The sequence below is a fragment of the Mizuhopecten yessoensis genome, unplaced genomic scaffold, assembly GCF_002113885.1.
Source record: "Mizuhopecten yessoensis strain PY_sf001 unplaced genomic scaffold, ASM211388v2 scaffold11093, whole genome shotgun sequence".
Classification (NCBI taxonomy): Eukaryota; Metazoa; Mollusca; class Bivalvia; order Pectinida; family Pectinidae; genus Mizuhopecten; species Mizuhopecten yessoensis.
The window spans coordinates 482,032-507,137 of NW_018408876.1; the positions used below are offsets into that span (position 1 = coordinate 482,032).

Below are 25,106 nucleotides of genomic sequence, written 5' to 3' on the forward strand. Positions count from 1 at the left end.
CACGCGATCTCAAGTAAACTCTCCGAATACATATTTAAAAACTATACGTTGGTGTCCCTAATCCTATCATTACCTCTTTTGCTGTTACCCATCTTTAACATCTTATATATATATACATATATGAATTGTATTAGGTTATTACGTGACTCATTAATTTTGTATATATATTTTCTGTTACGGAAAGGACGTAAGTAAGTTGCAATAACTTTTGTCCAATCCATTTGTCTTTTGTTGCAATAAAATTGATTTAAACTAAACGTGCACGCACATGCACTTGCATTTTATAGGGATCTTGATATTTTACAAACCACTATTTTCACAGAGTTATTGTAATCTCGCTCGACGACAAAAGTCGTAGCGACCTTGAGCTTGTCAACTACTGTTAGCACGTGCACATATGTACAGGTAAGGTCGGTAAACAAAACACATCAGTCTGCATTCTATGCGTCCATATACGACCCTCTTGAAGTCGTCTGATCTTATGTCAGTGTCTTCCCGTGAGTTAATTATTGTCTTTGTATCATAAGCTTTATTTCTGAAGTACGTGTGATTACACATTTCCAAGTTAAGTCTCGATTTCGGGTGTTCACATAAAAAATTATTATCGTCACGCACGTGTACTATTGTTTACCCGGTGTTACTATAATTTACACGGGTCCGTCGATTTATCCAATACAACATTACCCAATACAAACGTCGATTTACCCAATACAACCATATATACGCGCCGATTTACCCAATACGAACATCGATTTACCCAATATAACCCAATACTACCCAATACAGAAAGTAAGCACCCAATAAAACTGATATACCAAATAAGTATACAATTAAAGTTAAAAATATGTAGATCTTAATCGGGCGTACTTGTAAATGTATTTTCATTATTTATGAAGTAAATTCTGACGGGAATGATATACAATAATTTATCGTTGTTACATTGGAAAAATTATAGCAAGATATATTTCATCGTTTATGAAGTAATTTTATCAATTACCACCGAAATGATATACAATAATTTATCGTTGTGATATTGGATAAAATACAGAAAGATTTATTTCATTATTTATGAAGTAAATTATCGCGGGAATGATTTACTATAATTCGGAAAGAAATCAAAGAAATACAAAAGTTATTGTTATTTGTAGCTAGCATCACCTGCCAATCAATGGTCAGGTGTAAAACTGGTACAGATGACACGTGGCCAAAGCCATACCTAAATACATGTCAATCACATCACACGTGGACATAATCCCTACCTTCATTCATTCATTCTTTATTAACCAAAAGCCCTTAGGCTTATAGGTACATACATATATACATATAACATTATCTAAACATAATTAGAATAGACAGTAGAGTGACATCACAGTATACATAAAACAACGTTCAATAATGTGACTATAAAAATACTTAATTAACAATTACAGTTATGGAACACCACAATACATAAACCTATAATTAACGCCTCTTGAATGCCAAATATAAATATTTACCTAAATTGGATAGCTCTCTAACATTATTTATACTAAGGAGTTCAGGGATCCATGAGTAGTTGTAGTAATTTAAAAATTGAGGGTTTTCTGTAATAGTATTTTTTTAATTAATCTGTGCCTCAAATCGCTATAAAATGGACAAATCAAAATAAAATGGAACTCGTCTTCTATATCTCTCAAATTACATTTGTTACAAATCCTGTTTCTCTGTATGATCTGATGATGTCTAAATGAAACAGGTGTGTACAGATGTGTAACTTTATGATTTCCATCGGTAATACAAAAGAAACCACTGGTAATTACATAAATTTGCTCAGATTGTTTCATGTTCGGGAAAAAAGTAAAATTACACAATTAGATAAAAGCTTAAGAAAAGACTTACATGTATATAGGCTATGCCTGTGGTCTGGTCCATTTGTTAATACATGTATTATTATATTTCTTCTAAGTTAATTGTATTTATCTTTGTTTGTATTAACAATGAAATATTTTAAAATGAAATAGATTGAATCAAGGATTTCCAAATAACGACGATCTTGCCAAAAATTACCCGGGTCCGCACAACATTGTTACTTGTATTGGGTACATTTAACTCTATATTGGGTTGTATTGGGTAAATCGACACTTGTATTGGGTAGTATTGGGTAGTATTGGGTTGTATTTGGTAAATCGACGCGCCGATTTACACTATGGTAATGGAATGCCCGATACGCAATACGGAAATGACGACACGAACATCGGAATGTGCACATAAATGAATAAATAAAGGATGGTATTTACAAAGAGCCTAAAATGCAGGTATTATTCTCGGACCAGTCTTAATTTTCGCAAGAATAGCACGACAGTGTTAATGTTTATTGTTTTAAATATGCGACATTAAATAAAAAATCTTGTATCATTGTACAGAAGCGATTAACAACGTGATTAAAATGTTTGCACACGATACCAAAACATACCGGGCACACGATGCCAAAACATACCGGGCACACGATACCAAAACATACCGGGCACACGATACCAAAACATACCGGGCACACGATACCAAAGCATACCGGGCACACGATACCAAAACATACTGGGCACTGGATCCAGGAGAGGATAAGAACGATCTGTAAAATGATCGGAACAAAGTGTGTGAATGGACTAACACCTGGCTGGTGGAGTTGACTTCAGACGGGTGTAAACACATGGACATCGATCTCCTTGTAATTGGGGACTTCAGAAAATGACCCACCCTACTCTATAAACCATAGGTTACGTAGGGTATGGTTTACAATCGGTTACAAGGGAGAAGGACCTTGGTGTTACTATCGATACAAACTTGAAATTTAGTTAACACACCAACCAGAGCCAACTACATGTATAACCTGGGTATGATGTTTAAAACTGAAGTTTGATCAACAGGAAAATGTACACAACCCTGCACAAATCGCGATCCAAAGTGAGTTAAACCGGTTGGACCACAGTTGTTCGTTTATGGAATAAGTCCGGACCTAGTAATTTGATGCTACTTTCAGTCGAGTCTTGACAAAGCCTTGCAAGGCTTGCATAAACATTTGCAGGTCCGACAGGTTTACGAAAATGTCACATTTAAAAACAGGCAAACCGGTTGAACCGGATACGCGAAAGGGGCACTAACTTATGAACATCACTGAGGTGTTAATTTATAAGGACAAATTAAATATCTATTGAAAATGTCCAGAGAAGAGGGACTAATTATAATTAAGCTACATGTACATGTAGTTTCTGACCTACCACAGAGAACGGGCGTCTGATGTATATCGTGTTAGAAATATATAAGTAGTGTAACTGTAAACAGGAGAGGGAAAATACAAGGCTAGACTGGGGCTCGAACCCGGGACTCTCTAAACCCTAGACGGACGCTCTGCCAATTGAGCTACCTGGTCGCCGACGATCGACCCAGTCCAGTTCCGCTACAGTAGTAAATATTTCAACAACAAGGGGTAAACTACGATAAATAATTTACTAAACCCAGATGTAAAACCAGCGTTAGAGCTCACTCATGTGGTAACAGAGTGGAACAATCTCCACAGTCAGGGGCAGTGGTACGTTTGTAAAGGTTCCATCCCTAGCCTGTTTCCTTTAAAAGTAGATTCAATTAACAAGCACTACACCTAAACCACCCTTCTACTCAGTCTTCTTCTTCTTAGTGGTAATGGCGAATGTAACGTCAAAATTGTCGATTACATGCCATGCGCTGGATAATGTACAAAAGGGAGTTAGAAAGAAGAGGGAAAGATCATTACTACTTTTTTTTTAAACCAAGCAAGTTTCATTGTGTCCACTTTAGTTTCCATTAGTTTCAAACAGCCAACTTGATGCTAGATTATATATATATTGGCCTGTCGCTGGGAATACATTTTTAACATTACTTACTGTCGCTGTGGATGAAGACGGAAAAATATTTGTTTAATCATATGGAAATCTCTCACGAGCACGTTTTCTTATCCTCCCTAGTTCCCCTTGGTCGGGTAACACATTTAATTTTCAAGTTGTAAACAATTTTAATCGAACAATTTATAAAAATTATAACTTAAAACATTGTAAACCCGATACATAAACCACTGTATACAGTGGCGGATCCAGAGCCCTATCTGGTGGGGTTTCCAAATTTCCTGGGTGGGTTTCCATGTGGGGAAAAATTGAGGAAAATGGTGAAAATACATGATTTTTAAAGAAAATTCTCAGGGTGGGGGGGTTTCCTGAAGCCCAAAAACCCCTCTGGATCCGCCACTGGTATAAGCTTATATAATTTTAATGAGTTGTATGCATAATAGAAACTTTGGAACGTTAGCAAGTCTAGCATTTATTAAGTCAAGCGTTAAGCAGACTCAGATTTATTTTGTTTACATCTAGTTTCACTTTGCGTTGGCAACATAAATGATTCAGCGGTTTACACCATCCGAAACGTCATCGTCTCATTTAGATATGACAAACATACTTAAGTTTCCGGTTCACGTGCCACTGTAGACAACTGTAGATCGGCGCCGAAGTAAGCGAAGAACGACAGACGAGGAGAAAACACTTACATTGAATTTCGTAAGTATATAAGTGATGTACATTTACACAGGTATAGATATCTATCGATTGTTGCTGAGAAACAAAACAGGAAGCCAGGTAGATATGTGTGATGTACCAGTCAGTTATACCTACATATTTTCTGTAACTATTTCGTGATTACTCATAGTAAGTACAATGTACATTTAATTGTATAGACGTCTTTCTATTACTGTCGGCGATTTGAAAAACACAAATAAATGTTATCAAAATAGTGTCACAGTGGGCTTTAGGTCTCGCAGTCATCTAACATTCCTTAAACCTGTAACAGGAGAGGAAAAATTGTACAGCCAGACCAGGGTGCGAACCCGTGACCCAAACGCGATCGACCCAGTCCAGTTCCGATACATTCCTCCCTTCTGTTTCTTTTTCTCAATGCAATTGAGCTACCTGGTCGCAGACCACTGACCCCCGTCCAGTTCCTCTACAAAACAATACTGTGTGGTTTTCCCTATCATTGACTCCACTCCCATCCAGCAAATTTTCTACCATACACCAGGTTTTTTTTATCCATATATAAAACAACAAATTGAATAAAAAATGAATTAACATGGTGAAAAAATTCAAGTCAAAATAACAGAGTAGTATATATTAAGCTTAATCATGTACCTGTACATGTGCCTGGCTGTATTCTACCATTATGGTAAGGTGACCCCCCCACCCCTGTCTGCCCTAAATTTCCATACTACCACATGTTATTGTTATTTTCATACACAGACAAATTTTGGAACTGAACTACAATGTAAGTCAAGTAAAAAAAATGGCAGCTTTATTTATCACAAAGGGGAGTGTGTTGTTCAAATAATCATGTTGCTTTTATAGTGTTTATTGCAGCGATGGTTAACCAGAAGAGGCTAGTTCATAATGGGGAATGAACTGCAGTTCCCATAACCATTATATATGGTATTTTAATTCCTGACCCCAGTTTATTTTAATGTGCTTCACAATGCCATGCATGCCACACCTGCATCAGGTCCTTAACCCGCATTCAATTGATACAGTGGCTGAGAAGTAATCAATATTTTTTTGCTGAATGTTCCCATAGGGATTGAAAGGCGTTTTTATAATATTCATGCAGGTATGAACAAAAATCGGTTACATCCATATTGCATGAAGCCCTAAGTAGGGCTAATTCATGTTTAATATTGATGTAACCAATTTGCGTACATACAGCTTTTTTTTTTTTTAAACGCGGTTCAATCCATATATTTACATTTTTACTATAGAACAAATGTTTTATTTTATTTATTTGTTCTTAAATAATTTATTTATTTAGTGCATTTTGTTTATGCGTCGTCCTTTAAACGACATTGGCAGAACAGCCCTATTTTAATCAAATTGGCGCCAATAATTAACCGTAGTCATTTGAGTGTTTGACGTAGGGCATTCTCCATGTTATCCGAAGCGAAGCGACAAGACTCTCATTGAACAAGGTTAATCCATGATGTCATAAGTAAACCACGTGATAGGTCACGAGAGGTTTTGCTTTCATACTCAAATGAAATGCATTTCTGCTGGTAATGCTCATATAGTGGGTTGCAGTGCAAATGTAAATATAAAATAATAAAGTGTTACCTCTGATATATATATATATATAGGTTTACAATGTACAATATCTATATATATATATGTAAGATAATATAAATTTCCGTTTTGAAATGTTGATTTTCTCCTGCGCATCTACATGTATTAATTCATTGAACATTATTTTAAAGGTATGTCTAACGCTGGAAATCTGAAGGATCGTAAATAAAGTGACAAAATGGCTGATGCGCAGGGAAGAGAAACAAATGCTGGTGGTTATCAGTGTCATCTGAAGGCTTGTAAACTGGGAGGAACGGTAAACCCTTCGGATGCCAGAGCAGAGGTCAGGGGTTACACTGTCAGTGCAACGCAAGGTATTTATATACACTTGGTAGAAACATTTTTTATAACAACCAATTTGATTAAAAACGTAAAAATGGTGTTTTTGTTGAACTCCTGTAGAATTTTTTATCAATTTCCTTAAACATGAACTTCATGTTACTGTATGAAATTGATGTCACGTTCTCAAAAGGTCACAGAATCTCAGGTAATCACACCTGGCGAGTCTTATTCCTATCCAGGAAGGCAACATTAGTGGCCAAAATATCTAGGTATGTATAGTCTTTAAAAAAAACTACAGAACATCTGTGTTTTATTACCCAGAGTTCTTAGCAAAATGGGAAGCCGATGGAGGGGCTGTGTTTCACATGGAGTGCTGGCAGATATTGAGCGATCTAGCCAACAGGTCAAAGGTCACCAACCTGTGTAGTAAGGAGAAGTCACTTGTGCTAGAGGCTGAGGATACAGCCGAGTTACATCAGTCCATGGACTCTCTGACGGCAGACGCTACCAGGATAGCTCGCATGATCAAAGAGTGCAAATATCCCATCGCATTCACAGGTATGGTAATAATTGATAAATATTTTGTCTTGATGGGGATGGTAGCTCTTAAATCTTGTCCAGTGTTATAGACACCAGGTGAGGGACTCCCTAACTCATGTCCGGTGTTATAGACAACAGGTGAGGGACTCCCTAACTCTTGTCCAGTATTTCTAGACAGCAGGAAAGAGAGTCTCTAAATCTTGTCCGGTGTTATCCAACAGGGAAGAGAGTCTCTAGGTCTTGTCCAGTGTTATAGACAAATCGGAAGAGAGTCTCTAGGTCTTGTCCAGTGTTATAGTCAACAGGGAAGAGAGTATCTAAATCTTGTCCAGTATTATAGACAACAGGGAAGAGAGTCTCTAAATCTTGACCAGTGTTATAGACAACAGGGAAGAGAGTCTCTAAAGGGAATAGAGTCTCTAGGTCTTATCCAGTGTTATAGACAACAGGGAAGAGAGTCTCCAAATCTTGTCCAGTGTACTAGACAACAGGGAAGAGAGTCTCTAAAGGGAATAGAGTCTCTAGGTCTTGTACAGTGTTATAGACAACAGGGAATAGAGTCTCTAAATCGTCTCCAGTGTTATAGACAACAGGCAAAAGTCTCTAAATATTATACTATGTACTAGACAACAGGGGAGAGAGTTTCTAAATCTTGTCCAGTGTACTAGACAACAGGGAAGAGAGTCTCTAAATCTTGTCCAGTGTTATAGACAACAGGGAAGAGACTCTCTAAATCTTGTACAGTGTTATAGACAAAAGGGAAGAGAGTCTCTAGGTCTTGTCCAGTGTTATAGACAACATGGAAAAGAGTCTCTAGGTCTTGTCCAGTGTTATAGACAACAGGGAAGGGCCTCTCTAAATCTTGTCCTGTATACTAGACAGCAGGGAAGGGACTCTCTAGGTCTTGTCCAGTGTTATAGACAACAGGGAATAGAGTCTCTAAATCTTGTCCTGTATACTAGACAACAGGGAATAGAGTCTCTAAATCTTGTACTGTATACTAGACCACAGGGAAGAGAGTCTCTAAATCTTGTCCTGTATACTAGACAACAGGGAAGAGAGTCTCTAAATCTTGTCTTTTATACTAGACAACAGGGAAGGGACTCTCTAAATCTTGTCCTGTATACTCGACAACAGGGAAGGGACTCTCTAAATCTTGTCTTTTATACTAGACAACAGGGAAGGGAATCTCTAAATCTTGTCCTGTATACTAGACAACACGGAAGGGACTCTCTAAATATTGTCCTGTATACTAGACAACAGGGAAGGGCCTCTCTAAATCTTGTACTGTATACTAGACAACAGGGAAGAGAGTCTCTAAATCTTGAACAGTGTTATAGACAACAGGGAAGAGAGTCTCTAGGTCTTGTCCAGTGTTATAGACAACAGGGAAGAGAGTCTCTAAATCTTGTCCTGTATACTAGACAACAGGGAAGTGAGTCTCTAAATCTTGTCCTGTATACTAGACAACAGGGAAGGGAGTCTCTAAATCTTGTCCTGTATACTAGACAACACGGAAGGGACTCTCTAAATATTGTCCTGTATACTAGACAACAGGGAAGGGCCTCTCTAAATCTTGTACTGTATACTAGACAACAGTGAAGGGACTCTCTAAATATTGTCCTGTATACTAGACAACAGGAAAGGGACTCTCTAAATCTTGTCCTGTATACTAGACAGCAGGGAAGATAGTCTCTAAATCTTGTCCTGTATACTACACAACAGGAAAGAGAGTCTCTAAATCTTGTCCTGTATACTAGACAACACGGAAGGGACTCTCTAAATATTGTCCTGTATACTAGACAACAGGGAAGGGCCTCTCTAAATCTTGTACTGTATACTAGACAACAGGGAAGTGAGTCTCTAAGTCTTGTCCTGTATACTAGACAACAGGGAAGAGAGTCTCTAAATCTCGTCCTGTATACTAGACAGCAGGGAAGTGAGTCTCTAAATCTTGTCCTGTATACTAGACAACAGGGAAGGGCCTCTCTAAATCTTGTACTGTATACTAGACAACAGGGAAGAGAGTCTCTAAATCTCGTCCTGTATACTAGACAGCAGGGAAGTGAGTCTCTAAATCTTGTCCTGTATACTAGACAACAGGGAAGAGAGTCTCTAAATCTTGTCCTGTATACTAGACAGCAGGAAAGGGACTCTCTCATGTTTTATGTCAGATTTTTTAAAGTTTTTTTCTAACGTAATTCCTGCAAATTATTTGCAATTGTTTCTGTATCTTACCATGAATTTTCAAGAGGAAAGAATGATTATACTGCCAAATATGTACTCTACTCAATAACTTCTACAAAATTGTTGTCACCAAAAGTGTAAACAGTTACCGTATAATTTCCTATTATGTAATATACATGCACTGTAAGTATTAAGTTTTACCTGTGTAGGTTAACTAAATTGTTATACCTACACCTGTTTCATCAGCGTAACTAAATAAATTGACAGGGGCCGGGATTTCAACATCAGCTGGAATTGGAGATTTTCGAGGGATCCATGGAAAGTGGACCAACCGGGATAAAGAAAAGGACCATGGTGAGTTATAAACACAGTATAGCGATAAACTGGACTGTATACTAATTTGCCCTCGGTATCATGGAACAAGTCTTCAATTTCATTCCATTTGTCTTATTTTCTTAATTAAAAGTGTCTTACATGAAGGAAATTTTCCTTAGTAATGATAATTTAAAGAAAATCTTAAGGACATTTTTTTTTCAGTTAAGGAACATTTGTGATTAACTTTAATGGCCGGGGCAAAATGTTCTACAGAATTGACTGATTTGGAGCTCTTTATGATTGGAGATGAATATCAGGATAGTGTGGTTTGTAGCTTTAAGAGGTTTAAAAATAGGTTGATCAATTACTTGTATTACAGGGAGCCAAAAGGAAGGAAAAGCAAAGGCCAAGCGAAATGTGATGTCACTCCGCCCTACTTACACTCATGAGGCCCTGCTCAAGCTCATCGAGATGGGTTACCTGCAGTATATTATAAGTCAGAACACGGATGGACTTCATCGACTTTCTGGCATTCCTGAGGACAAAATTTCGGAACTCCATGGAAATGGTTTCGTAGAGAAATGTGAAAAATGCAACAAGCGCTATGTTATGAATCACAATCATAGACTAGGACCGAAGGACCCGAAAGTGCCAGTGAAAAAATGTGAACACTGCCGAATTAATCACAGGACCGGCAGAATATGTCCCGATCCAGTGAGTCTTCAACAATTATCTCCCTTTAATTTGATTCAATATGCTTTACAATAAGGGAAACCTGTGTGTGCCATGTTTCAATTTGTTTCCAGCACCTATCTGGGTCTAATAAGCTTAGTTAAGTCGGAAAAATTAATTATATTTCAAAATCTATCAAAGAGTTTAATGTAATTGAGGGAATACTCACTTCATTTATCTCCAATTAACTTCCTCTGTTTTTAACAAGAAAAAAAATACTTAAATATCCCTGACCTACTGTCCAAAACTGTATTACTGTGAATTGGAAACAAAAAAAAAATCGGCATGACTTAAACTTTGATAAATTATTTCTGATAAGAAACCAATACCTTGCATGACTTTTATGAGAATAGAAAGTATATATAAAACAAACAAAATATAAATCAACAACAGTGTTCTGGGCCTAAAAATTCAACGGTGCCAGACGAGGGTCAAACCCTGAAAAATTGCTACACCATCGCTCTAACCAATTAAGCTACCTGTTTAAAGGAAGGGGCTTTGCCAATCTGTGCTTGTTATATCCTAATGGAAGTTAAGGGGAGATAATTGTTTATAGGAAAAAACACAGTAAACAGGGATCCTTAAGGTGATAGGATTGTGTCGCCATTTCTCAGTAGAATTTCTTCAAATTTTGTAGTGATATTGCTTTGAAGTAAAGAAAAAATTCTGCCACAAAAAAAAATATAGGTTGTCAGAATTGTAAGGATTTTAAATGGAAATCTATGTAAAAATGAGTGAATTTTGAAAAAAAAATGAAACACGAAATGTTTTGCAAAATAATGTCAATCAAAATGATACTGACATGGATTAGTATTGCATTAATGTATATCAATTTCAAAAATGCTGAAATTGTGTAAAATTAATTATTTATACACGTTTAAAAATTGACATTTAATAATAAAACCATATGCACATAGTATTAAATTGCAGGTAAGAGTTATCGTTCTTGAAAAACTTCACAGTAGTGAAATAGGTAGCCGGTTTCCTGAAGTACAGAACATTGGATGCATGTGACGCATTAATTAAAAAACAACTGAATTAATGCTGGATTGCTTTGAAATACTTTAATATTAAAAGAACACACTGTTCTGTCAATAATAAACATACAATATTCATCAGTTTAATATTAAACATTAGAATATGCAGAAATTGTGATACTGTCTCCCTACATTGGATTATCAACTAGGGATGTACTTCCTACTTCCATTTAGCAATAAACTCCTATGACCTCAAGGTAATATTTTAGATATAATGTCCATTTTTTTATAGTGTTAAATTTTCAGTCTATCCATCATATTGCTAAATGTTGGAGAAGTTTAAGCCAATATAGAATCTGATTTTAACAGAATATTTTTTCCTGCCTTTTAGAAAACCATTTTGCCCTGAGATGAATACAGCAACCACAGACTTAATTTTGACAGTTTTCTGAACTTCCTTTTGTATCTTTCACAGAAATGTAAAGGCTATTTGATGAACACCATCATCAACTTTGGTGATAACCTGGAGGAACATGTACTTAGTAGTGCGATACACAACGCTGAGAAAGCTGACATGGTACTGACTCTCGGCTCAACTCTCAAGGTCTCTCCGGCCAATAGCCTCGTCACTATGGGGCAGACGCCGGTCAAACTGGTCATCTGCAACAGGTATGGTCACTTTAGAATCCTTAAGTTGTGTCTGGCAGTTTGTGATTGTTTAATATTTTTTCAGTGCACTGGTAAATTATTTACAAGTCAGGCATTTCACTAACTTCCATTTGAACAGACCAAATGACATTTTTACCGCCCAACTTTTATGAAAATACATGTGATGTAAAAGAAAAAAGTGATATGAACGGACCAAATTGAGATCTGAACCAGTCGTTTTGGTCTGCTGCCTGTTCTTAATGAAAACCATGCAAGTTATAGTAAATTGCTTATGAGAATATTTGTTTTACTTGACTATTTCTGTATAAATAGAAAGAGTATTGAATTCGGGCTTAAGTCATGGTAACTTTCTAGTAGAGTCACACATTTGTTTTAATCATAAAAATAAAAATGCACCAACCCTGAAGGTCACAAAGGTCAAGTTCAAAGGTCAAAGTGAAGGATCCAAAAGTCATGCAACTAATCTACTGTACTCACAGAGGAGTACTTGGGGTATTTGCCTGTTATATTATATTATATGACCCAAATTAAGACAGAGCGGATCTTTAAAAAGTACTTTACAAGTATTGTTTCTTATTGGGATTGTATTAACATTATACCTGTGTGTTGCAGACAAATCACACCTTACGATGACGTGTGTGAGAAAAAGGACCCTTCTACCAAAGCACAGCTAGGCTGTCGTGTGTTCGGCGACTGTGACGACTTGATGAGAGTGGTCATGCGACAGTTGATGGACGCCGGCCAGCTGGAGGAGTGGGAACGGGGTCGAGAGGAGAGGTGCCAGTCGTATGATGGCCGGCGACAGAACTAGACCCAAACATATGGACTCTGATCCAAACTGACCCTCATAGATGGATGTTTATTACCGTATTCATCACAATTAGCACCGTTCCCCCTTTTTCAGGAGGAATTGAAATTAAGCCGACCCCCTATATCATTCTCAGTCCTGACTGGGCCTGGTCAACATCAGCAGTGACATTTGCTTTTAGGTGAAATTGAACAAGGCATCATGTAAAAAAAGTTTGTATGCACACACAATTGACAAATGTTTCCAAGCAAGAATGAAAAATATTTGCACATACAAATGTTTTCACACACAAAAGTACAAAAGGATTAACACAGTTATTATGAAAAGGGCACTTTTCTTAAAACCACTAAAGTAGACAGGAAAGTATACATTCAATAACATACCTGTTCATGTGGTAGAATAGATATAATCAATATATGTTTGTATATTATAGTTCAGATATATAACTTTGGATTAAAAAATGTTTCAAAATAATTAATCCAGGCTGAAGCTGTCATTAATTGGTAATTTGTATACCAAGATTTGGCCCTTATAATCCATATTCTTCCTGCCTTATTGTTTCATTACATACCTGTGGTGAGGTTTGATATAGTGTGATACAGCTAGTTTTCAGGCCATGTTACACAATTGCAAGGACCTGTCTTTTACACTGTGATAATACATGACGTTGTATTTTGCCAGTAGCTAGAGATCCTTTTTGACTGGAACTCTGTAACTGTTATCAAAACGTTACGTCTTTCGTCCACTGTTGCTGTTCAGTTGAAGTTTTCGGACAGCAATTTGAATTTTTTATGCAGGTAATAATGTGTAATGATTTGCAATAAAATGTAATATGTGTAAAGTACTAGCCACTTGCTGCAGACTCAGCTAGGGAGAATCTATCTCTTTAGCTTCTTCCGTAGACGACAAGAATAGTAAACTAGAGGACCGGGGTTCGACTACTAGCATTGAAAACAAATAACGACCTCCGTAACACATGCATATAAAGAAAAATTATGAATATGTAATTACCATACACATATGACATTTATCAGTTATGAACTTATAATAAGGTGAATATGAGGTTATATGAACCTGAGAAAGTGGTATTGACCGAGACAAAAGTCAAAGGTGATTATCACATTCTCAGGTCAATATAACTACATATTCACTGTAATAAAAGTCATTATTTGATATATTAGATGGTGAATAATGTTTTAATCATTAATTAAACAAGATGAAACATGAAAATTGTCAGGATGAAAGTATTAGGTTTGGCAGGGAGCAGTGTGACATCATAGTTAAACTGACGTCAAAAAGTCAGTCATTAACACAAATCAACGACCTCCACGTGATTATCATCCTACCAAGGAGGATGTAGGAATAATGTGTGTCATCTCATATTATCTGACGTCACAGAAAGCACCTGTTTATTGTGTGAATGTATGCGTCCACTTGTGCCCTAGGTGCATTCGTCCGATGTATTCCTTTATCACAATAACTTGTTCTGTCCGTGACGTAATATTTAGGGAGATGCGGTACAGTTTATTAATTGTATGATGAGGCTGTTATTTTGTAAAATATCACCGTTACACGTATTCACTTATTTATTACACTCTTAATATAAAATATGTAATAGCTGAATAACATTTGTCATGATGTCATAGGTAAAAAGCAGTAACGTCATCAATTGCAGATGGAAGACAAAAATACTTTCCTTTTAAAGTTTTTCTGCTTTATTTTTTTTATTTTTTTTTTAAAAAGAAGAAAATTATTTGATAAACAGAACCTTTTTTTGTAATTCCAACTGGTTTTTATGAACCCTTTTCAAGCTCGTTTCATAAAAATCCTTCATTGTATCTTATGTGCGCTGCTTGAGTTCCAAAGTATATCAATATACAATTATTAGGATACTGTAAAAGGGAACATTTTCGCGGTATGCAAATCTTCGTCTTTCCCGCATTTAGTAAAGTAGCACTAAAATATCCGAACGTGAATATTTTGTTATATGTATATATATAAATTATATCGATTATAGAATGTATAGATTTCAGAACCCTTGCCAAATCAAAAATGTCCACACCGCGATCAGTTTATAGCGTCACAATGTGAACATTTCACACCGCAATCAGTTTAAAGCGTCACAATGTGAACATTTCACATCGCGATCAGTTTATAGCGTCACAATACGAACATTTCACACCGCGGTCAGTTTATAGCGTCACAGTATGAACATTTTACACTGCGATCAGTTTATAGCGTCACAGTATGAACATTTTACACTGCGATCAGTTTATAGCGTCACAATACGAACATTCCACACCGCGATCAGTTTATAGCGTCACATTATGAACATTTCACACCGCGATCAGTTTAAAGCGTCACAGTATGAACATTTCACACCGAGATCAGTTTATAGCGTCACAATACGAACATTTCACACCGCGGTCAGTTTATAGCGTCACAGTATGAACATTTCACCCCGCGATCAGTTTATAGCGTCAAAGTAAGAACATTTCACACCGCGATCAGTTTATAGTGTCACAATACGAACATTTCACACTGCGATCAGTTTATAGCGTCACAGTATGAACATTTTACACTGCGATCAGTTTATAGCGTCACAATACGAACGTTTCACACCGCGATCAGTTTATAGCGTCATAATGTGAACATTTCAAACCGTTCACATTTCACACCGCGATCAGTTTATAGCCTCACAATGTGAACATTTCAAACCGTTCACATTTCACACCGCGATCAGTTTATAGTGTCACAATACGAACATTTCACACTGCGATCAGTTTATAGCGTCACAGTATGAACATTTCACCCCGCGATCAGTTTATAGCGTCACAGTATGAACATTTCACCCCGCGATCAGTTTATAGCGTCAAAGTAAGAACATTTCACACCGCGATCAGTTTATAGTGTCACAATACGAACATTTCACACTGCGATCAGTTTATAGCGTCACAATACGAACGTTTCACACCGCGATCAGTTTATAGCGTCAGAGTATGAACATTTCACACCGCGATCAGTTTATAGTGTCACAATACGAACATTTCACACTGCGATCAGTTTATAGCGTCACAATACGAACATTTCACACTGCGATCAGTTTATAGCGTCACAATACGAACGTTTCACACCGCGATCAGTTTATAGCGTCAAAGTAAGAACATTTCACACCGCGATCAGTTTATAGTGTCACAATACGAACATTTCACACTGCGATCAGTTTATAGCGTCACAGTATGAAAATTTCACACCGCGATCAGTTTATAGCCTCACAATGTGAACATTTCAAACCGTTCACATTTCACACCGCAATCAGTTTAAAGCGTCACAATGTGAACATTTCAAACCGTTCACATTTCACACCGCGATCAGTTTATAGCGTCAGAGTATGAACATTTCACACCGCGATCAGTTTAAAGCGTCACAGTATGAACATTTCACACCGCGATCAGTTTAAAGCGTCACAATGTGAACATTTCACACCGCAATCAGTTTAAAGCGTCACAATATGAACATTTCACTAGCGAAAATTTCAACTTTGATAGTATATCTGTATCGCTATGGAGCACAAATTAGAACAAATGTGTGTCGTACATTTTCCTGTCTACCAACTGTGTATTTTTACATTATAGTACCTTACAACTTGTTTATAGGAATGGTGTTTTTGGCCATTTGTTACAGATTGCTGTCAGTTACCATTTTATACATTAAACTTTATTTTACATTCCTGTTGCACTCTGCTTTGTTATTTTAAATACTATTCAACCGAACGGCTGTAGTGAGTGCCCTGGCCACCTTGTTATTTGCAAAATTAGCACGATGTATGAACTTTCCAGAAATAAAAAAAAAATAAAAAAAAAATATGTTGCTTGTTTGAAAATAATGATGAGGAGATCAAGATCAGACATTTGAACCAGAAAAATAGGCGGTGCTTATAAAGAATGGGGCACTTATTAGGTTGGCTACCGTAGCACTGTTTATATCAAGTTCCAACTGTCCTTGTGATTGGTTCTGTAAAAAGGGATTAAATATACTTGTCGCGGTATATAAAGGTCTTCAACTCATAGTTGTTGCAATGGTTGTCATTTTTTTAGTGCCGTCTAATTGAAAAGTAAATTCCTGATAATTTCATTTGTCATTTGGTAAAGGAAATTGAAAATGAAATGTGATATGAAAATATTAACGTCTCTATATAGATTGCTTTCTAAAAGGTATGGATTTATTTTTTCTATGGTAAGTTTGAGACGTATCCAAAAGTTTAATTCTAAGAATTCTAACATTCTAGAATAAGCAACTCACTTATTGAAGTAAGCACAAAAATGACATTATTCAAAGTCAGCACGATAACACAGATAATGGTGAGAATTTTATTCACTTTTTAGGGGTTGTTATGTAGACATAGCTATGCTAGTCAATTAGCTATAGGACGGTCGACAGTACAGCACCTCATTCCGCCATATTTTCGTCAATCCATCCGCGATACTCTGACACGCGCGTGTAGACGTTCGGCATGTTTTCGCAATTAGACGATCCCCATGACGTCACCCCGGCCAGTATATACTCGTTGCTCTTCACACAGACCAATGGGCCACCGGAGTCACCCTGGGTGTTGAAAACATAATAAAAGTGCGTTACAGTTTCTCTGTCTCATTCAAAATACAGTACAATGCGATCTGATTCAGTAAATTCCTTTTAAATAAAATAACTAATCCATTGAAATATTAAAAAATTAAAAGGGTTTGGCGATATATTGAGACACACGTGTAAAGGGTGGAATGGGAAAGGTGGAAAATGAAAACAGCGGTTTCAACGAGGAACATTATTTAGAGGTATATTGTATATTTTAACAAAATGACATTCTAAAGAAGTTTACTATAGTTAACAAGAGGAGATATACTGGGCTTCACGGTAAATTTGTGTATATGCTGTAGGGTTAGGGACATTATATCGAGACCTTTCAGTATATACAATGTAACAGAGGCGCATTTGGCGAGGGGTTATCTTAATATGAATGTTGGACGTTATATGGAGGTTTACTGTATATAAAATAAGGGACGCTATATCGATGATTAACTGTACATTAGCTAGAGAGACGTCAATTGAGACCTAAACTGTTTGTGAAAGGTGGACAAGCATTATCAAAAAATATCATTTTACTATGAAGAGTGTTGTATAGTTTCCTGTATATGGAATACGCATTATACGTTGTATCGAGGGTTTTTTCTGTGTGTAAGCGAGAGACACTATATGGATGGGTTTCTGTATATAAACAATAGACATTAGGTCGAGGTTTAGCTGTTAACTTACATTAAATAAACAATGGACGTTAGGTCGAGGTTTAGCTGTTCACTTACATTATATAAACAATGGTTGGTAGGTCTAGGTTTAGCTGTTCACTTACATTACACGCGGACTCAGATCCTCCGCCTACACATATGTGAGTTGAGAGTATCGACTGTAACAACCAGTTAATATTACATAGTAAGTTACATTATATAAACAATGGACGTTAGGTCGAGGTTTAGCTGTAAACTTACATTATTTAAACAATGGACATTAGGCCGATGTTTAGCTGTTGACTTACATTATGTAAACAATGGACGTTAGGCCGATGTTTAGCTGTTAACTAAAATAACATTATATAAACAATGGACGTTAGGTCGAGGTTTAGCTGTTAACTTACATTATATAAACAATGGACGTTAGGTCGAGGTTTGGCTGTTAACTTACATTATATAAACAATGGACGTTAGGTCGAGGTTTGGCTGTTAACTTACATTATATAAACAATGGACGTTAGGTCGAGGTTTGGCTGTTAACTTACATTATATAAACAATGGACGTTAGGTCGAGGTTTGGCTGTTAACTTACATTATATAAACAATGGACGTTAGGTCGAGGTTTAGCTGTAAACTTACATTATATAAACAATGGACGTTAGGTCGAGGTTTAGCTGTAAACTTACATTATATAAACAATGGACGTTAGGTCGAGGTTTGGCTGTTAACTTACATTATATAAACAATGGACGTTAGGTCGAGGTTTGGCTGTTAACTTACATTATATAAACAATGGACGTTAGGTCGAGGTTTAGCTGTTGACTTACATTATATAAACAATGGACATTAGGTCGAGGTTTGGCTGTTCACTTACATTATGTAAACAATGGACGTTAGGTTGAGGTTTAGCTGTTCACTTACATTATATAAACAATGGACGTTAGGTCGAGGTTTGGCTGTTAACTTACATTATATAAACAATGGACGTTAGGTCGAGGTTTAGCTGTAAACTTACATTATTTAAACAATGGACATTAGGCCGATGTTTAGCTGTAAACTTACATTATATAAACAATGGACGTTAGGTCGAGGTTTAGCTGTTAACTTACATTATGTAAACAATGGACGTTAGGTCGAGGTTTAGCTGTTCACTTACATTATATAAACAATGGATGTTAGGTCTAGGTTTAGCTGTTCACTTACATTACACGCGGACTCAGATCCTCCGCCTACACATATGTGAGTTGAGAGTATCGACTGTAACAACCAGTTAATATTACATAGTAAGTTACTCATGACGTTTATCTGCACGTGCTGAAGAACGTCTGCCAGGCCACTGTCAGCTGTGAGAAGAAACAATTACATAGTCAGTTGTAACCACGTGATAAAATTTCGGATCCTGATTGGATAGCGTTCGTTCTATCATCTGAACAAAGGGACACTAGCTGGTGAAACGAAACAAGTCTTTATCAAAATGGTCTGGATAATTTGTATAAGATAGTGTGTTGCTAAACTCGCATTCTCAAAATCCAGTGCAGGTGGTTATGCGCTCACTTAAATCATTCTCAGCACCCCTGAAATATACCATGACAAAATCGAATGCATGCGGTTAGCTATTTGATTGATTTCTGGTGAAATTGCAGTTGCTAGACTGATTCCTGTTCTGTGAAGATTACAGAAGAGCGACATTCGACTTAAAAGCCAGTCAATTTTACCGTTACGCGGTCGTACGATTATTTTGATGTATATCATAAAAGTTCAAACGATTCTACTTGAATCTCCCAAAAGGTAGTGCATGCAGAGCCTTCGCTTTCGGCATGACGTTTAAATAATGGTCATATTATGATCACGTGATGCAGACGCTGTAGCAAAATTTGTTTTTCTGAAATATTCTGGAACTGTCGACACTTTTCGTAAACGAGAAAATACTCTTAATATTATAATAACGACACAGACAATTCGATATGGATAGTATATCAAATATATATATTTAGAATATAAATATAAGGATTAAAAGGGATTTTTCAATGTCCATCTGGGTTTGAACACAAATTGTTCACAAACATTTTGGCTTCTTGAAATATACATGTAATCGATTTGCGTTCATACCATCAAGAAATTAAAAAAAACGCCGTTCAATTCTCATCTATACACCAAGACATTAAACCCAAACGCTTACAAGGTGCCCTTAGTAAGACAACGATATCAACCCAATTTTAATTTCAATGTCAGATATTTTCAGTGTTAAGGAAAGTGCGACAATATCTAGGCACCCTTACCGCTCGTTTTGCCCCACCCGCTGATGTAGCAGGTGTCTGAGGAGGTGAAGTCTCTGTTGGTGTCTGTCGGTAGCTGTACAACTCCTATACCGGTATTGCTAGTGTCAGCAGGTTTCGCGAGTTTGATTAGGGCGATGTCGTTTGGTATTCCATTAGCAGATCCATCATATTGGCTGTGCTGTAGTAGAATAACAACAAATGAAATTGCAACTTTTCTTAAAATACAGTCTCCTAGCTAGTGAGTTCAAATCTTTATCATGCTGCTCCCTCGTGACAAAGTATGGATCCCAAGGAAACAAAGAATCGTGTTTCCCTAACACAGTGGTAATAAATGTGGCCGCCGATTTTCAGTATAGACAATTCCCCTCAATATTATAAAATTTATTTATTTTACAACAATTATGAAACAAGTTTCTACAACTTATATTATTCACTCTTGTTGGCCCCGTACAGTATATATACAAAGCAAGATGTCTCTAAGTGTCCTTACCTATAAAAGGATTTAAAAGTTCGATCAGGGAACATTACAACATTGAAAAATATTTCGCAAATATTAAAAAGAAATTTCCAGAATTGGTTGGAAAAAATGGAAAAAAACTTATTGATATTTCCTAAACTTCCAATTTGCCGTTTATATGTTTTATCATATCTAAAATGTTGTATTATTTAGAAAAGACGATACAGAAGATAAAACCTGTATAATCTCAATTACCTAGCTACTGACACCTATATATTACAGGATTTCTGTCATTTACCTTGTTGTGTTTAATACTTATTCCTGTCTGTGTGTGTGTCTGTGTGTGTCTGTCTGTTTGTCTGTACTTTAAACTGTGTGTCTGTGTGTGTGTGTGTTTGTGTCTGTGTGTGTGTGTCTGTCTGTCCATTTACCTCTCTTTATATTTCTTTGTTTTCTTGTTTCTCTTTGTCTGATTTTCTTTCCGTTCTTATATAACATTACAAAACTTAAAATGCCACTTTCAAAAAGAGTAATATGGATTCGTGTGAAGGTATGTGTGAAGTGGAATTTAATATGTATTACGAAATGCATATATATTTTTGTAATGTGAAAAAATACTCTGAAACCCCTACAGAGACTGACCAAAATGATCTTCTCGATGTCCACTGTTTGCTCCGTTGCGTCGTCCGAACTCAGGACGTGCTCCCCAAGAACAATCCGAAAGTTTTGGCGGTTGGAACTGCAAAATTCATATAAGAGTTTTTGATTATCCCAAAAAAAGTAAAAATCATTTTAGAAAATCTTCCAAAATACCACTTTAAATGGGACTTTCTTGTATAATTCTTAAACTTATTCCTATTATATTTGAATGAAAAAGAACTCACAACAAATTGGAATCCCACAATCATTGCTGGACTAGAACCGATCACTTTTACAAACTTATTTTTCTCTATAAATATAGAGAAAGGCACACGAGTCTGAAATTATGTCAAAAATGAATTACTATCTACTTTTAAGCATAGTATAGGTTTGTTTTATGTATTGCTGTTAGAATTATCTTTGACAGAATTTCAGACTCCTGTTGGGGTAAGGGAGAGTGAAAAGAATCCAGGCTTCTGTTGTTTGGGTAAGGGAGAGTGAAAAGAATTCAGGCGTCCGTTGTTGGGGTAAGGGAGGGTGAAAAGAATTCAGGCTGCTGTTGTTTGGGTAAGGGAGAGTGAAAAGAATTCAGGCTTCCGTTGTTGGGGTAAGGGAGAGTGAAAATAATTCGGTTCGCTTGACATGACCTGTTGCAGATCGTCGTCTCATAATTTAAATATTGAAGTGGGTAGACGGAACAATGTTGTTCGGCAGAATAGATTGTGCACTCGCTATGCTTCTGGTGATGAAATTCACTTCATCCTAAAATGTGCATTCTACATGCATCATGACCTAAGATGTAAATATATCGAACGATTCTATCACAGAGGTCCATTTGTTTTTTAAGTTAACGAAATTATTGAGTACTAATAATGTAAAAGAATTGTGTAATCTCGGAAAGTATTGATAATGTGCTACAAGAAAACGTAGAGAAATCAATGTCTGATATGGAAAGCTCCTTTTGTACTTTGCAAGCTCACTCACCACTTATTAATTTCAATATGTATACATAATCTCTTGTACATGTACTATATGATGTAATTGTTTGATATTAAACTAGGAGTCGGATGGTTCACGGAAATAAAAAAGGCCCGAATAAAAAAACTGAACAGAACTAAACTGAACGAACATGACCGCACTTACTCGAACTCGACACAGTGCGCTGCGGTGAGGACCCAGTTTGGGGCGATGAGGGACCCCCCACATATATGTGAGAAAGTCCCGGTACTGCCGTTATAGTTGAGAGAAGCCTGCCACGGCCACTGGCTTTGGTTCGAGTCCTCTCCGTTCACGATCCTACCCTCGGGGTACCGAGGCGGCAACGCAACGGCTAAATGTGAAAATTGTGAATACGAAAATACAATAATGTAATGTTATAAGTTTATATTTTAGAACAACTTATACAAAGTCATTTTACTCTGCAATGCTACAAACGTTGTTATCTTGAGACAACTTATACAAAGTCCTTTTACTCTGCAATGCTACAAACGTTCTTATCTTGAGACATCTTATACAAAGTCCTTTTACTCTGCAATGCTACAAACGTTCTTATCTTGAGACAACTTATACAAAGTCATTTTACTCTGCAATGTTACAAACTTTGTTATCTTGAGACATCTTATACAAAGTCATTTTACTCTGCAATGCTACAAACGTTCTTATCTTGAGACAACTTATACAAAGTCATTTTACTCTGCAATGCTACAAACGTTGTTATCTTGAGACATCTTATACAAAGTCATTTTACTCTGCAATGCTACAAACGTTGTTATCTTGAGACAACTTATACAAAGTCATTTTACTCTGCAATGTTACAAACGTTGTTATCTTGAGACATCTTATACAAAGTCATTTTACTCTGCAATGCTACAAACGTTCTTATCTTGAGACAACTTATTCAAAGTCATTTTACTCTGCAATGCTACAAACGTTGTTAGTATAAAAGTCAAAATACCAGTAGATAGTTTCCAAACTCCTGTCGTCACGTCCTTATATCTAGCAATCGTGACGTCACGTCACGTGAAACGGGGTGTAAGATAGAATCGTTTACATCCCTTTCTTACCCTGATACCGCTTCACAAACAGGGTGTACTTACACCCGGGTATATCTATTTACGAGTATTTTGAATCGCACTTACGAGTCGTTGAAAAGGTACATACATGTATGGATTTACACCACCCCCGGACACGGTTTTCGGACGGATTTACACCCAATCGTAAGTTAGTTACACATACTTTGTGAAACGGACCGTAACTATTACGTACACGTACGGCTTACATACGGATTTACACCCACATGTAATTAAGTTACACCCTGCTTGTGAAACGGTACCTCGCTACAGCTGTATCTTACGCATATGGAACTGGGAGAAAAGGATTTACTCAGAGTGAAAATTCCGTTATTAGAAATGTAAACCATGTCCTGCCATATTTTTTAAATTTTCATATATAAATATATATTTACCACAGCACAGCAAACAGGAAAGGAGAAATAGCTTCATTGCGGTTTAAATGCGCTGTCCTCCTGACGATCTGAAGTCGATTCTCTGTATGAGACTTCGGTATATTGTCACACGAGATGGCGGTGAAGACAAACTAATGAGAGAGCGTCCGTCTCCTTATTTATATACCACGGCCAATCGCCCTATGACGCCTCACCGAACATTGCATCGTTCGAGAGGTATTTCATCTTTTGCAATGTGCCGTTTTCCCTCGTTTATGGCACTTGTCGGTGACAATTTAAGATCGTATATGCTATTGATTGTACAACAGTCCACATGTTTCCTTCACGAAGTGCTCAAGTGCGATAAGCTTTTTTTATTTTCTTTAAGTTATGGCTTGTTACGGTTTTTATTTTAGATACATGTATGTGTTTCGTGTACTTTTAGTTAAACGTATTTCTCCCACAACGACCGGAGGTTCTCTCACTCCCGACTCGTTGGATAAACCCGCTAGGAGTTGGTAAACCTTTTTTATTATCCAACAATGGGAAACACCCTTGTTAAAATTAACCAGCCTTGGAGCAACCAGGACGTGGACGTTATTTCATTGGTCAATCCTATATCTATGACGTCACATTGCATTTGCTTTTCCACCGACAGGAATCATGTATTTTCAAGAGAAACAGGTGGTGTTCAAGACGTTATCCGAACGTCATGTGAGAAAATGGTCCCCAAAGCCGTAATGGCTAGTTACATGTATCAAGTTTGTGTAATTCTCACGAATTAATTTTCAAAATGAAAAAGAAATAATAAAATAGAAACTCAACCAAGCTCATGTAATTTTTACAATTTGAAAATTAATAATCTCGAGTTAGATGATGCTGTTATAGCGAGTCAGCTAATTAACAATAAATACCTAAACGAGATGTCTCATCACAACTTTAGCATGTACATGTATATATATAAACTCACTGAGACAAAACAAAATAGATATCAGGGGCGTATCCTGGATATCCTAAAAAGGGGGCCGAGAAATGTTTCCCAATAGTCAACGGTGTGCTGCCGAAGGCACTACCCGAGCGCGTAGCGCGAGGAGGGGGAGGGTACGTGAGGGGGTCTTCTCCCTCCCTTTAAGGGGGTTTTGGGAGATCTCCCCCTAAAAACATGTGTTTTCTAGAACGTCTCAGAAGCGATTTCCCGTGTTCTGAGGATTGTTTTTATGTTTAATTAACAAGAAGAAAATAACATATTTTAAGTATGGCCCAAAGACCTTTTTTGTGTACTGGAAAGAAAATTAAAGTTTCGGTTCAAATTCTCTATCAACAGCGTGTTTTAGAAGT

General features: G+C 36.8%; 2 protein-coding genes across 3 annotated transcripts; one reads left to right on the forward strand and one right to left on the reverse strand.

Annotated features, from left to right (window-relative positions):
• The first annotated feature begins 4,374 nt into the window (after positions 1–4,374).
• LOC110465607 (NAD-dependent protein deacetylase sirtuin-6-like) lies at positions 4,375–14,881 on the forward strand. The gene is made up of 7 exons (XM_021521547.1): positions 4,375–4,556; positions 6,290–6,472; positions 6,762–6,998; positions 9,435–9,521; positions 9,862–10,196; positions 11,667–11,860; positions 12,473–14,881. Exons 2-7 carry the CDS (start codon positions 6,337–6,339, stop codon positions 12,669–12,671), a joined length of 1,188 nt encoding a protein of 395 aa, XP_021377222.1. The 5' UTR covers positions 4,375–4,556; positions 6,290–6,336; the 3' UTR covers positions 12,672–14,881.
• A 2,151-nt stretch (positions 14,882–17,032) lies between these two features.
• LOC110465615 (elastase-1-like) lies at positions 17,033–23,904 on the reverse strand. 2 transcript variants are annotated; one of them, XM_021521561.1, is made up of 6 exons: positions 23,790–23,904; positions 22,469–22,655; positions 21,329–21,425; positions 20,230–20,407; positions 19,154–19,293; positions 17,033–17,273 (listed from the first exon to the last, which is right to left on the reverse strand). In XM_021521561.1, the coding sequence occupies exons 1-6, from the start codon at positions 23,824–23,826 to the stop codon at positions 17,118–17,120; spliced, it is 795 nt and encodes a 264-aa protein (XP_021377236.1). In that variant the 5' UTR covers positions 23,827–23,904; the 3' UTR covers positions 17,033–17,117. The 2 variants fall into 2 exon arrangements, 1 of the variants encoding a protein (XP_021377236.1); XR_002464631.1 differs by lacking the exons at positions 19,154–19,293; positions 20,230–20,407; positions 21,329–21,425; positions 22,469–22,655; positions 23,790–23,904 and adding an exon at positions 18,073–18,161 and having other exon boundaries at positions 17,190–17,273.
• Positions 23,905–25,106: the final 1,202 nt, after the last annotated feature.